This window comes from Rhinopithecus roxellana, chromosome 18 (assembly GCF_007565055.1).
Source record: "Rhinopithecus roxellana isolate Shanxi Qingling chromosome 18, ASM756505v1, whole genome shotgun sequence".
Classification (NCBI taxonomy): domain Eukaryota; kingdom Metazoa; phylum Chordata; class Mammalia; order Primates; family Cercopithecidae; genus Rhinopithecus; species Rhinopithecus roxellana.
Genome location: NC_044566.1, coordinates 71,083,504 through 71,096,712, shown reverse-complemented (window position 1 = coordinate 71,096,712; position 13,209 = coordinate 71,083,504). Strand labels below are relative to the sequence as shown.

Genomic DNA, 13,209 nt, shown 5'->3' with positions numbered 1-13,209 from the left:
GCCAGGATGGTCTCGATCTCCTGACCTCGTGATCTGCCCGCCTCAGCCTCCCACAGTACTGGGATTACAGGCGTGAGCCACTGCGCCCGGCGCACAGAACTCTTTTAAAACCTTAGATCCTATCACTCCTTTTGACACAAAATAAAAGCAAAAATCCTAATTCTTCCCTGTTCCTTGCTCCACACCAACCTATTAGCCTTCTATTCCTCTGCCTGAGATACTCTTTCTCCTGATGACTGGCTTGGCTATCATTCTCCAGTCTACACTCAAGTTTCAACCACAATGAGGTTTACCTTGATATTCCTATTTCATTCTATAACAACCTTATTCCTACACTGCCATTGCCTCTTACTCTATTACCCTTTTGTTTTTAGTAGGACTTGTCATCTTTTAACATACTATACAATTACTGCGGTTATATTTATAAATACAGTTTGCCTTACCCATTAAAATGTAAGGTCCACCAAGGAAGCGATTTTTCTTTAATCTGTTTTGTTCACTAAGATATCCTAAGAACCTAAAACAGTACCTAACAGAGTAAACACTCAATAAATGTTTTCTAACCAATTAAATGAATTAATCTCCATTTATTATCAGCCCAAATTACACTAAGCTGAATGTTTGTCATAATCTAGTTTTTCAAAGATATTACCTATATACATTAAAGCTTTTTTTTTTTTTTGAGACGCTGTCTCGCTCTGTCGCCCAGGCTGGAGGGCAGTGGCATGATTTTGGCTCACTGCAAGCTCCGCCTCCCAGGTTCACGTCATTCTCCTGCCTCAGCCTCCCAAGTAGCTGTGACTACAGGTGCCCACCACCACGCCCGGCTAATTTTTTGTATTTTTAGTAGAGACGGGGTTTCATCCTGTTAGCCAGGATGGTCTTGATCTCCTGGCCTCGTGATCTGCCCACCTCGGACTCCCAAAGTGCTGGGATTACAGGCATGAGTCACAGCGCCCAGCCCACATTAAACCTTTTTATAATATATATCATATCTGAGGACCTTGCTAAAAATTTTCTTTAAATGCTGCCTTACTAATTTTTCAAAGTTTTGGGAGTAGGCAGAAGATTCCCTGTCCCATCATGTATCAAGGGGGCTCTTCCTCAGAGATAGCTGACATACTGCCCCAGCATCTATGAACCATAAAAACTGACTTATCTTCACCGTGATCTCATCTCTCAATCAAGTATACCATCAAATTCAGGAACATCAGTATTACAGCAGAGTAAACTTAGAAATAGAGGAGCAAATTAAGAAAGTTAAAATAGAGATATATAAAGTCCTTTCCAGCTTTTTCCAACTATATAATTGCTCTGATACTTCTAAAAGCAGCATAAGGTATCTATATAAACAATGTAGGCTTGGCACGGTGGCTTATGCCTGTAATCCCAGCACAACACTTTGGCAGACTGAGGTGAAAGGTTAACTTGAGGCCAGGAGTTCAAGACCAGTCTGGGCAACGTAGCAAGACCCTGTCTCTACAGAAAATTTTAAAAATTAGCCAAGTGTGGTTGCATGGCCCTGTAGACTTAACTATTAAGGAGGCTGAGGCAAGAGGATAACTTGAGCCCAAGAGTTCAAGGGTGCATGCAGTAAGCTACGAGTGTGCCACTGCACTATAGCCTGGGTAACAGAGCAAGACCTCTAAAAAACAAAGCAAAACAAACAAAACATGAATGTAGATCGACTAGTAAATAATCAGTAACAACATAATTTTATTACATACACAAATGAAACTTTCCAGCGACTACTAGGCTACTTACAAATATCAACTTATGGTATCAAAGATGTGATTTATATAACTATCTCTAGATATGTTAGCCATTGAGGAGAAAAATTTTACTGAGGCAGATACGAATGAATATTTCAAGTATCTTATTTTCAACCAATAGTATATAAATACAGTGGGTTTTTGTTTTGTTTTGTTTTTTTCTCTTTTTGGAGACAGGGTCTTGTTGGAGGGCAGTGGCGTGATCACAGCTCACTGCATCCTCTATCTCCCAGGTCTCCTGGGTTCGAGCAATCCTCTCACATCAGCCCCCTGAGTGGCTGGGACTACAGGTGCGCCACCAAGCATTGCTAATTTTTTTTTATTTTTAGTAGAAACAGAGTCTCACTACATTGCCCAGGCTGGTCTCGAACTTCTGAGCTCAAGCAATCTTCCTGTCTCAGCCTTCCAAATTACTGGGATTACAGGTATGAGTCACACAGTGACTTGTTTAATGTATCAAGTGTGAACCAAATTACTGAAGACTCTATATGCTCCTTAAGTATATATCACATATTTGTGTAAATGTATATGTAAATAAATACACATAATACATTAAAATATAACTTTGTGGCAACATTTGTAATAGCAAGACTATAAACAGCTGAAATATCCATTATAAAGAATCTAATAATATAAACATATAATGGATTATTTACACAGCCATGAAAAAGAATAAGGTAGATTTCTATGTGTGAATGTGGAACAAACTACAAGATAAGCCATTAGGTAAGAAAATTCAAAGTGCATAAGGCTTCCAGGTGTGCACTCATGCACATGTGTATATATGTGTGTTAATGTGTTAGATGTAGAGAAATATAAACATAAGACTAATAGTACAGGCAAAGAATATTTGTCAATGGCTACCCCAAATAAGCTAGAAAGAGTGACTGTCTTTGGGAGGCAGGGATCAGGTAACTGGGAGGGAAGGAGGCTGTTTTTCACTGTGTACCCTTTTGTGCTATTTAAATGTTTAACTTGTGCACGTATTACATTTCTAATTCCAAAAACAAGAAACTGTTCTTATTTTTCTGACAGTGGCATTTTTTTAATATTAAAAATGTATAACCAGGCATGGTGATACATGCCTGTAGTCCCAGCTACTCAGTGGACTGAGGCAAGAGAATTGCTAGGGCCCAGGAGTTCAAGGCTGCAGTGAGCTATGATTGTACCATAGCACTCCAGCCTGGGCAAATGAGCAAGACCCCATCTCTAAACACACACACACACGCTATAATTTAAAACTAGCTTTAGGCAGGGTGTGGTGGTTCACGTCTTTAATTCCAACATTCTCAGAGGCCGAGACAAGAGGATCACTTGAGCCCAGGAGTTAGAGAACAGCCTGGGAAACACAGGGAGACCTCATCTCTATAGAAAATTTTAAAATGAGCTGGGCATAGTGGCTCACGCCTATAGTCTCAGCTACTTGGGAGGCTGAGGTAGAATTGCTTGAGCCCAGCAGGTTGAGACTGCTAAGAGCTGTGATCACACCACTGCACTCCAGCATGGGAAACAGAACAAGACTTTGTCTCAAAAAGAAAAGAAAAAAAAAATCAAACAGCTTTAGAAAAAGAGGAACAGTATCTTTATTTTTTTACAGAAAAAGCAAGAGAGATAATGCCAAAAGAGGCATCAGAAAAGACAAAGCTTTTTTCAGGGAAGAGGGCTATTACCTACATGCCAACTGACTCAGCCAGGATTAGTGAGATCAGCACGTCCTTACTTACACAGACAATTCCAAACTGACTATGATGGTTTGACTTTATGATGATGTGAAAAACGGTATGAATTCAGTAGAAACCATATTTCAAATTCTGAGGTTTAACGTTTTCCCAGGTTAGTTAGTGATTCGTGGTATCACACCTCTGTCACAAAGTTGCACTATGGCAGCAGGCTACAGCTCCCAGTGAACCACTCAATTAGGAGGATAAACAACTGATAGAGTATACTGTGCTGTCAGGTAATTTTGCCCAACTGTAACTAGTGTTAAGTATTCTGAGCATATTTAAGGTAGGCTAGGCTAAGCTATGATGTTCGATAGGTTAGGTGAATTAAATGCATTTTCAACTTAACAATAGCTTCTACTTAACAAGGGTTTTATTGGTATGTAACTATTTTAAGTCTAAAGTACTGTTATGTCAAAAATGCATTTAATGCCTGAATAAACTCATCCTAAAGTCAAAAACTGGAAGTCGAATCACTGTAAATCTAGATGTTCCTTGACTTATGGATGGGGCTACATTCTGACAAATGAATTGCAAATTCAAAATGGAGACCATCTGCAAAGAAATGTATTTTCGCACAGACCAAATGACTAGCCAAAGGCTACTTTTATTTTGTAAGACACCGCAATAAAATCAAAATTTCAGTCCAGTACTAATTACTAAGTCCTGAAGCGAGACACAAACATATATTGATGTTAGTAACAACGTTTGAGTCGATAACAGACCAAATGTATGACAGTGATCACATAAAACTGTAACACTGTATTTTTACTGTACCTTTTCTATTTTTTTTCTTTTTTCTTTTTTTTTTCTTGAGACAGAGTCCTGCTTTGTCACCAGGCTGGAGTGCAGTGGCACGATCTCGGGTTGCTCCAACCCTGCAACCTCCGCCTCCTGGGATCAAGCAATTCTTCCTGCCTCAGCCTCCCGAGTAGCTGGGACTATAGGCGTGCGCCACCACGCCCAGCTAATTTTTTTTTTTTTTTTTTTTTTTTTTTTTTTTTTTTTTTGAGACGGAGTCTCGCTCTGTCGCCCGGGCTGGAGTGCAGTGGCCGGATCTCAGCTCACTGCAAGCTCCGCCTCCCGGGTTCCCGCCATTCTCCTGCCTCAGCCTCCCGAGTAGCTGGGACTACAGGCGCCCGCCACCTCACCCGGCTAGTTTTTTGTATTTTTTAGTAGAGACGGGGTTTCACCATGTTAGCCAGGATGGTCTCGATCTTCTGACCTCGCGATCCGCCCGTCTCGGCCTCCCAAAGCGCTGGGATTACAGGCTTGAGCCACCGCGCCCGGCCAATTTTTTATATTTTTAGTAAAGACAGGCTTTCTCTCCACGTTGGTCAGGATGATCTCTATCTCTTGACCTCGTGATCCGCCTGCCTCCGTCTCTCAAAGTATTGAGATTACAGGTGTGAGCCACCGCGCCTGGCCTGTTTAAATGTTTTAATACACAAATACTTACCTTTGTATTACCACTGCCCAAAGTATTCAGTACAGTAACAGGCTGTACACGTTTGTGGCCTAGAAGCAACAGGTTATATACCATATCACCTAGCATGCAGTAGGCTATATCACCTAGGTTTGGGTGCTCACATACCTAGATAATATAGCCAGGAGAGAGCCCTCACCAGGAACCCAACTCCTCATCTGGGACTTCCAACCTCTGAAAGTGTGAGAAAACACATTTCTGTTGTTTAAACCACCTAGCCACTCAAGTTCCTGGTATATGTGGGGAGGAGTGGTGGGAAGTTAACCACCCAGCCTATGATATTTTATTTTGGCAACACAAACTGATGAGAGAGAGAGAGAGAGAGAGACAGAGAGACAGAGACAGACAGAGAAAGAGAGAGAGAGAGAGAGAAATATATACATTAAAATATATATTTTAATATATATACTAGATATATGTCTACACCATACAATGTGTAGAAAAGATCTAAACACACAGACTATTAATAATGATTAATCTTGGGCAAAAAGATGAGGAGACTGATTTTGACTTTATACAATTCTATTCCAATGTAAATTTTTACCAAAAAAGTATACCTTTCATCATTTAAAAACTCAGGGCCAGGCACGGTGGCTCACATCTGCAATCCCAGCACTTTGGGAGGCTAAGGCAGGTGGATCACTTGAAGTTAGGGGTTCAAGACCAGCCTGGCCAACATGGCAAAACCCCCATCTCTACTAAAAATATAAAAATTAGGTGGGCGTGGTGGCGCAAGCCTGTAATCCCAGCTACTCAGGAGGCTGAGACATGAGTATTGAGAATCACTGGAACCTGGGAGGTGGAGGCTGCAGTGTGCCAAAATTGCGCCAATGCACTCCAGCCTGGATGACAGAGCGCGAGATTCCGTCTCAAAAAAAAAACCTTACCGAAACCAAATGTTACCTTATAGATTTTTATAGCCTCACTAGAATATAAACTCCATTAGAGCTGAATTATGTTTTTTGTTGTTGTCGTTCCTATCACCTAAATCAGAGCCTACCACCTTGGAAGCAGAATATTAGATGAGTGAAATGAATATATAGTCTTTGTGATATACTTAGTGTATTATTCCAACAAAAATGTTTAAACCTAGGCCAGCTATCCTAACGGCAAATTACCAGTACTCACTTTTCTGTCACTTAGTATAGGTTTGTGGGATGTAAAGGCTAGTCGTGGCTTAAACAAAAACAGCTTTGCCACACACCACACGTTATATACTCCAAAGTTACCATTTGAACTTCAAGTTATCCATGGCACTGCCCTCCTCCATTTGGACAGACAATCACAATCCAACAATCTGTAGCTACTTTACTGGTCTTCAATGTATGCCCTCAAAAATTTGGAGAAGAAAGGAAATATAGAGGTTAACTTATACTAATATTTAATAATAGCAACAACTAAGACTGAAACCTCAATATGTGTATGCAATGCCATGCAATTCTCATAACATTCCCATTTTCAAGATGAGAAAAACTGAGGCTTAAAGGTTAAAACTTCACTCAATCACAAAGCTAGTCAAAGAGCCAGGATTCTGTCTGAAACATGTCTTATTCACTAGTAACCACATTAGTGGAACTGAAAAGTGTATTTTGGTAGATTAAAACTAGTGGGTTTCAAATAATGTACATAAAATACAAATATTGGCATAATAAATATTTTACCTGCTAAAAACTGTGCACTTTGAAGATTAAAGCCATTTTGAAAATCTAGCCAGTTGAAAATATTAGAATTACATCATTAAATGTCAAGAATCGATAATGCAGTAGAATACAAATCAAATCACTCTCAAGCCTTAGAAAAATCCCAAGACTAACAGAAACACGAAATGTTAAGTAAGTTAGGCATGGTGTGGCACACCTGTAGTACCAGCTACTTAAGAGGCTGAGATGCTAGGATCACTTGAGCCCAGCAGTTGCAGTCCAACCTAGACAACATAGCAAGAACCCCCAACCCCCTCGTCAAAAAAAGAAAAAAACACTAAACTAAATTACGGTTTCCTTTAAGGTTGAAACATCATTGCAACTAAGTGTATTAAGAAAAAGCCTTTGTGCTTCAGTTTTCCAATGGCTGCAAAATAAGAATAAAGTTTTCTCATGCACCCACCTGCAAGGTTTTAACCCTATCTGAAACACCAACAAAACAAAAACAATTCTGCAAATGTGAAGTGCTAAAGTCAGGCTCAGAACCTCAAATGCCTAGATATAAAATTCATCCAGTTAGGGAATGAGTCAAAATGGAGAGAATTATGCTCTGGATCAGCAGCCCTAATTCCAACACAGGTAAGAGATGTCCTTAAAGGGAAACCAGAAATTTGTACTTCTATATTAAATCTTTTGCTTCTTTTGTTGTCAAATAATTCAATCAAAACCCACAAACATGGAAATTAAAAACACTAAACTATGGTGTATATGGTGGCTCACAGGGTGGGCACATCGCTTTGAGCCCAGAAGTTTGAGACCGGCCTGGGCAACATGGGGAAACCTCATCTCTACCAAAAATACAAAATAATTAGAGGGGCTTGGTAGCCAGTGCCTGTGGTCCCCGTCTCAAAAAAAACAAAAAAAAACAAAAAAGTGCCGTCTATTTTAATTGCCTCATACACTTAATTAACAAATGAAGGCCAGATGTGGTAGCTCACACCTATAATCCCAGTGCTTTGAGAAGTCAAGGCAGGAGACTGCTAGAGCCCAGGAGTTCAAAACCAGCCTGGACAACACAGCAAGACATCATCTCTTTAAAATAAACAAACAGATCAATACTCTCAAAACACACTGAATAAGAATACAGTAAAAGGTAGAAAGTAGTCTAAACAGTGAACAATAGGCCGGGCACGGTGGCTCACGCGTGTAATCCCAGCACTTTGGGAGGCCGAGGTAGGGGGATCACCGGAGGTCAGGAGATCAAGACCGGCCTGGCCAAGATGGAGAAACCCCGTCTCTAATAAAAATACAAAATTAGCCGGGCGTAGTGGTGCATGCATGCCTGTAAACCCAGCTACTCAGGAGGCTGAGGTAGGAGAATCGCTTGAACCCGGGAGATAGAGGTTGCGGTGAGCCGAGATCCTGTCATTGTACTCCAGTCTGGGCAACAAGAGTGAAACTCTGTCTCAAAAAAAAGTGAACAATAATAAGTGTAAAAACTCAAACAAGCCACACAATTACCAACACAACCTTTTTTCCTGATTCCTGAGCAACATTATTTCCCATTCCCTGGTATTTCTCAGTAATACCTAGGCTGTGATTCCTTATGAAGAAATCGCCATCCATAAGGAATTACTGAGAGATACCAAGAAATCTATCACAGAAAAGAGGAGCCTTAGGCTTCAGCCAGTCAAGCTAAAGCAAACACCACAGAATCCAAATACATAAATCAACTATTTAATCAGACAACTTTTACTAACAAGTGACAAAATATTAATTTTAAAATACCTTTTCAGCATTAACTGCCTGTCCTCTCAAGTTCCTATATCTCAATTATTTTCCTAAGGTGTTTGAGCCACTGCTAATATTTTTTCCTCCACCTTAAGGGTATTTACCTTCCCCTCCCATCTTCATCTGCTTACATCGGGTCTTCTTTCTAGTCTCAACTCTACTACCTATTGTATGTTAATTAGAAAATCCTCCGCCAGGCGCTGTGGCTGGCGCAGTAATCCCAGCACTTTGACAGGCCGAGGCAGGCGGATCACCTGAGGTCGCCAGTTTGAGACCAGCCTGACCAACTTGGAGAAAACCTGTTCTCTACTAAAAATACAAAATTAGCCGGGCGTGCTGGCGCATGCCTGTAATCCCGGCTACTAGAGAGGCTGATGCAGGAGAATCTCTTGAACCCGGGAGACGAAGGTTGCGGTGAGCCGAGATCACTAGATTGCACTCCACCCTCGGAAACAAGAGCGAAACTCCGTCTCAAAAAAAAAAAAAAAAAATCCTAGAAAGATCGTCAGAGCTGTCTGTCACGAATAAAATTAACAAATAGATAAAACTTTAAAAGATGGTTTTAAAAAGAAAATCCTACAAAGATCACTTACGAAGTCTAACACCAGCATTTTTAAAAGTGCGTCTTTCTGGCCAGCACAGTGGCTCACACCTGTAATCCCAGCACTTTGGGAGGCTGAGGCAGGAGGATCACCTGAGGTCAGGAGTTTGAGACCCACCTGGCCAACACGGCAAAACCCACCTCACCCCACCCCCCCACTAAAAATACAAAAATAAGCCGGTCGTGGTGGCGCATGCCTGTAATCCCAGCTACTTGGGAGGCTGAAGCAGGAGAATTGCTTGAACCTGGGAGGTAGAGGTTGCTGTGAGCTGAGATCGCACCACTGCACTTCAGCCTGGGCGACAGAGCAAGCCTCCGTCTCAAAAAAAAAAAAAAAAAAAAAAAAAAAAAAAGTGCCTCTTTCTGTCAGTAAGAAAACTATTGTTCAGTGTCATTGGTTACTAATCAAACATTACTCTTTAGTCACAACTCACACATCCAGCAAGTTTACCCTGAAAATGCAAAGTTGATGCTCAAAAGTGATGAAATTCCACCCATAAGTAACCATTTGTTTTACAAAACATCTGATTTTACAAAATAATTTTCTTAGCATTATCAGCCTCAGCAAAGATATCTTCATTAAAGTCAAGCTCATCACAACAAATGAAACACTTTTATAAAAGAAAGAGAAAGAAGAGAGAAAGGAGAAAAGAAAAAAAAAGGACTTGGCCCAGCATGGTGCCTCACTCCTGTAATCCCAGCACTTCGGGAGGCCCAGGCAGGAAGACTGCTTGAGCCCAGGGGTTCCAGACCAGCTTAGGCAACATAGGAAGACCCTGTCTCAAAAGAAAAAGCAAGAAAGCAAAACCCCGGGGAAGATATGAAATAATCCTCACAGAGCAATTAAATGCTAAAACTTCCTATCAGATTCATTAACAGTGTTTAAGAAAAAGACAAAACGTTCTCATGTACAAATTGAACTGCCTATCGGATTATTTTAAGATCTAAAAGTTCTCCAGTAATTTCCAGGAAAGTAGGACTCCTATTTGGTTTAGAAACGCTCAATATACTAACCAAACAGGAACATCAGGCACCGGCTCTATTCATAAAGGCAACATTTTCTAATAGATTACATTCACATTTGTGGTAATTGTAAACTCCACTAGCAACTAACGAGCTGCAAATCAATAGATAACAACACACTCTGGGAGGCTGAGGAGGGCAGATCACTTGAGGCCAGCAGTTTGAGACTAGCCTGGCCAACACAGCGAGACCACTATCTCAACTAAAACTACAAAAAATTATCTGGGCGTGGTAACGCGCGCCGGTAGTCCCAGCTACTCCGTAGGCAGAAGCAACTGAATCGCTTGACTCGGGAAGCGGAGGTTGCAGTGAACTGAGACCGTGCAACTGCACTCCAGCCTGAGCGACAGGGCGAGACTGTCTCCAAAAAAAAAAAAAAAAAGCAACAAATGAAAAAGAAACATAAACAGCCTTAAGATGTCCCCACCCAAGAGCTCAATTGCACATAAACGGAGGCTGCACATGACATGCATTCAAGACACAATGCTAAGAGTTTGCTTGATACAAAGCTGTAAAAGACAGGATCCCAGCTGATACCACCCAGCATTCTAGCTTTCAGGGAAACTCAGATGAAATGCGTCTTTGTGAAGTCCCTACTCTAAACTCTCGATTAAACCTGAGCACACTTTGAATGCGACAGTCCGCTCCCTCTTAATCCTTAGAAAGCATTTCCTGCCTGGAAAACCTTTCTCCCGCAAGCCTTCTACAAACTTTTTCCGTTCTTTCAACCTACTCCACGAAGCCTTAAGCCCGCCCCTCACCTCCCGCCCCCTACCCACACACACACACCCCTCCCCACTAGGGAACCTCAACACTCTGCAGACGCCACTCCACAAGGGCACGCAAAACACATGTGCCTGCAAACCCAGCCCCTTTCCACACCCCCCGGAAACGACACCCCCTTTCTCACACTCCGCACGCCACAGCCCATCCCCCTTCCTCCCCGCCCCCACTCACATCACCCCAGTCCTCCCACCCACGTTCCCGGGAACCCAACCACCCCTCGCTCCCCGGCCTGCCGAAGGCAGTGGGGAGGGGAAGCAGGAAGAAGGAAGCAGGGCTCGGGCCCGGCCTAGGCCTCTCAGACCGCCTTGGGAGGTGAGGGAGGGAGCCCGCGGGCCGGGCTCAGCTCCCGTTGGCAGCAGGGCCTCATCCGGACCCAGGCCTGCCCTCTGCTGCCGCGGCGCGGCCCGCCCCGCCTGGACCACACTCACTTGCCAACCGCGGTCCATCGAGTCCCCCGCTGCTGCCTCCTCCGCTGGCTGCGGCTCCTGTCCCCGGGTCCCCCAGGTCCGGCTTCTTGGGCCCGGGGGACGGCCCAGCTCCCCCGCCCGGGACGGCTCCGGGCGGAAAGCCGGCCACGGGTGCACCAGCCAGAGCCAGGGGGACGCTGTTGCTATGGAGGCCGAGGCCCGGGGCAGCCCCGGCGGCAGGGTCCTCATGCAGGAACTGACACTCCTCCCCGTAGAAGCAAGTCTTATCCTTAGCGTAATAGCGGCAGTACTTTAGCTTCACTCCTACCGCCGCCCCGCCGGGGACACCCCCGACCCCCGGCGGGGCCACCACCGCCACCGCCGCCGCCAGCGAGGAGGAGGAAGGGGAGGCGGCGGCCGAGGGGGGCGGGAGGCCGCCGCCACTGTTCATGGCAACACCGCAGCCTCGTCTTCCGCCGCCGCCCGAGGAGTCGCCGCCGCCGCCACCATAGACGGGGGAGGAAAGGAAGACGCTGCCGGTGCCGGATAAAAGCCTGGGCGGGTGGGTCTGTCCCGCTGGGGGAGCCGGAGCCGCCCGGGGAGAGGGGGGAGGGGAGAGGGGAGGGAGGAGGGGGTAGAAGGAGGGAGGGTAGGGGGAGAGTTGGGATTCTCTCTCACTCACTCTCTCGTTCTCTTTTCTTAAAGGGGCCGCGCGGGACGACGGGGTGGGCGCGCGGGCCCAGACGGGGACTTCGAGGGCGCGGGCAGGGGAAGAGGGAGCGGCAGCGGCAAGCGGGTGGGGAGGGCGGAGGGGCCGGTTTATTTTTAAATTCTGCCTCCACTCGCTCTCTCGCGCTCTGGTTCCTCCGAGTTGTTTATTCCATTTTCCTCTTCCTGAGACGGCCGTCGCCGCTGCGCGTGCGCGCCGAGACGCGAGGGCTTGTGGGTAGCGGGAGCGCGAGGGGAAGCCTGGCCGGCGTCGGGCCCCCGGGGGCATCCGCGAGCTGGCGGCGGTTGGACCGGCGGTCCTCGATGGCGTTCCGGATGCGGAGCGGGCGCCGAAGTTCTCACGAGACCTGACACCTTCCTTATTCGTATATTATCTTACTTAAAAAGCCAGATGTCATTTTTTTTTTCATTGAAAAGAGAAAACTGACAACGTAAACGGTCGTTTGGAGGGGCCACCTGGGGACGCGGCCGAGCCCTGGCTCTACCTGAAGAGTATTTTCTGTTTGCCACACTTCCTCTCCCCGCTTCCTTTCGTCGCCCCCTCTCCTCTTTCCCCTTCCCCTCGAAGGTAATGAGAACTACTGGACCGATTACGCTAACCTCTTGGCCCTTTGTCAAAATATAGAGCCAAAAAGGTTGATTTAGATAGACCCCCTGCTCAGTGCAGCACCTGTTATTCTCTGTATTTATATTACCAAGGGCCTTCGGTAAATTATGAAAAATAGGATGCCACCTGGGACGACACTGCTTAGGCAGCACCGGAAGACTTTTATAAATATACTAGGTTGCTTTTCTCCAATCAGCCTAGCCTTGATTTGAAATTCATTTTTAAAAGATAGTTTTAATCTCAGCGATCTCTGATGTTTGCGCTAATACACTGTTAAAGGCTTTCAGAAATTTTAAAGAATTAGTATGAAGGGAAAAGTAACATTCTAGTTTTTCTTTGTAAAAGAGGTTCACAAACAGCAGATCGCTGTTATGGAAAGGAGGGGTGGAAGTATTTAAGGAATCGTGGCAAACGGACAACAGAAGAATGGATGTAAGCAAAAGTACCACACTGAAAAAATGGGGAAAAGTGGAGTCTAGATCACAAACTGGTAAGCTTGGTGATATTCTGTAGCCAAATTCGAAGATAATAACATTGTATTATGGCTTTCTGTTTAGAAGCAGTTTCACTTATTTGATTATTCAACAAATCTTTATTAACATCCATTACGTGTACCAGGAATTGTGGTACACGTAACTGTGGAGCT

The 13,209-nt window shown here is 44.4% G+C and overlaps 1 protein-coding gene across 4 annotated transcripts in view; it reads right to left on the bottom strand.

Moving 5' to 3' along the window:
• Positions 1–12,787, bottom strand: part of PAN3 (poly(A) specific ribonuclease subunit PAN3) — a 157,430-nt gene extending 144,643 nt beyond the window's left edge. For all 4 annotated transcript variants that reach the window (XR_004054774.1, XM_030922461.1, XM_030922462.1 and 1 more), the window contains exon 1: positions 11,249–12,787. Coding sequence is in view for 3 of the 4 variants with exons in the window: in XM_030922461.1 (XP_030778321.1) it covers positions 11,249–12,224 (976 nt within the window). In the remaining variant the exon portion in view is untranslated. The remainder of the gene's footprint in view (positions 1–11,248) is intronic.
• Positions 12,788–13,209: the final 422 nt, after the last annotated feature.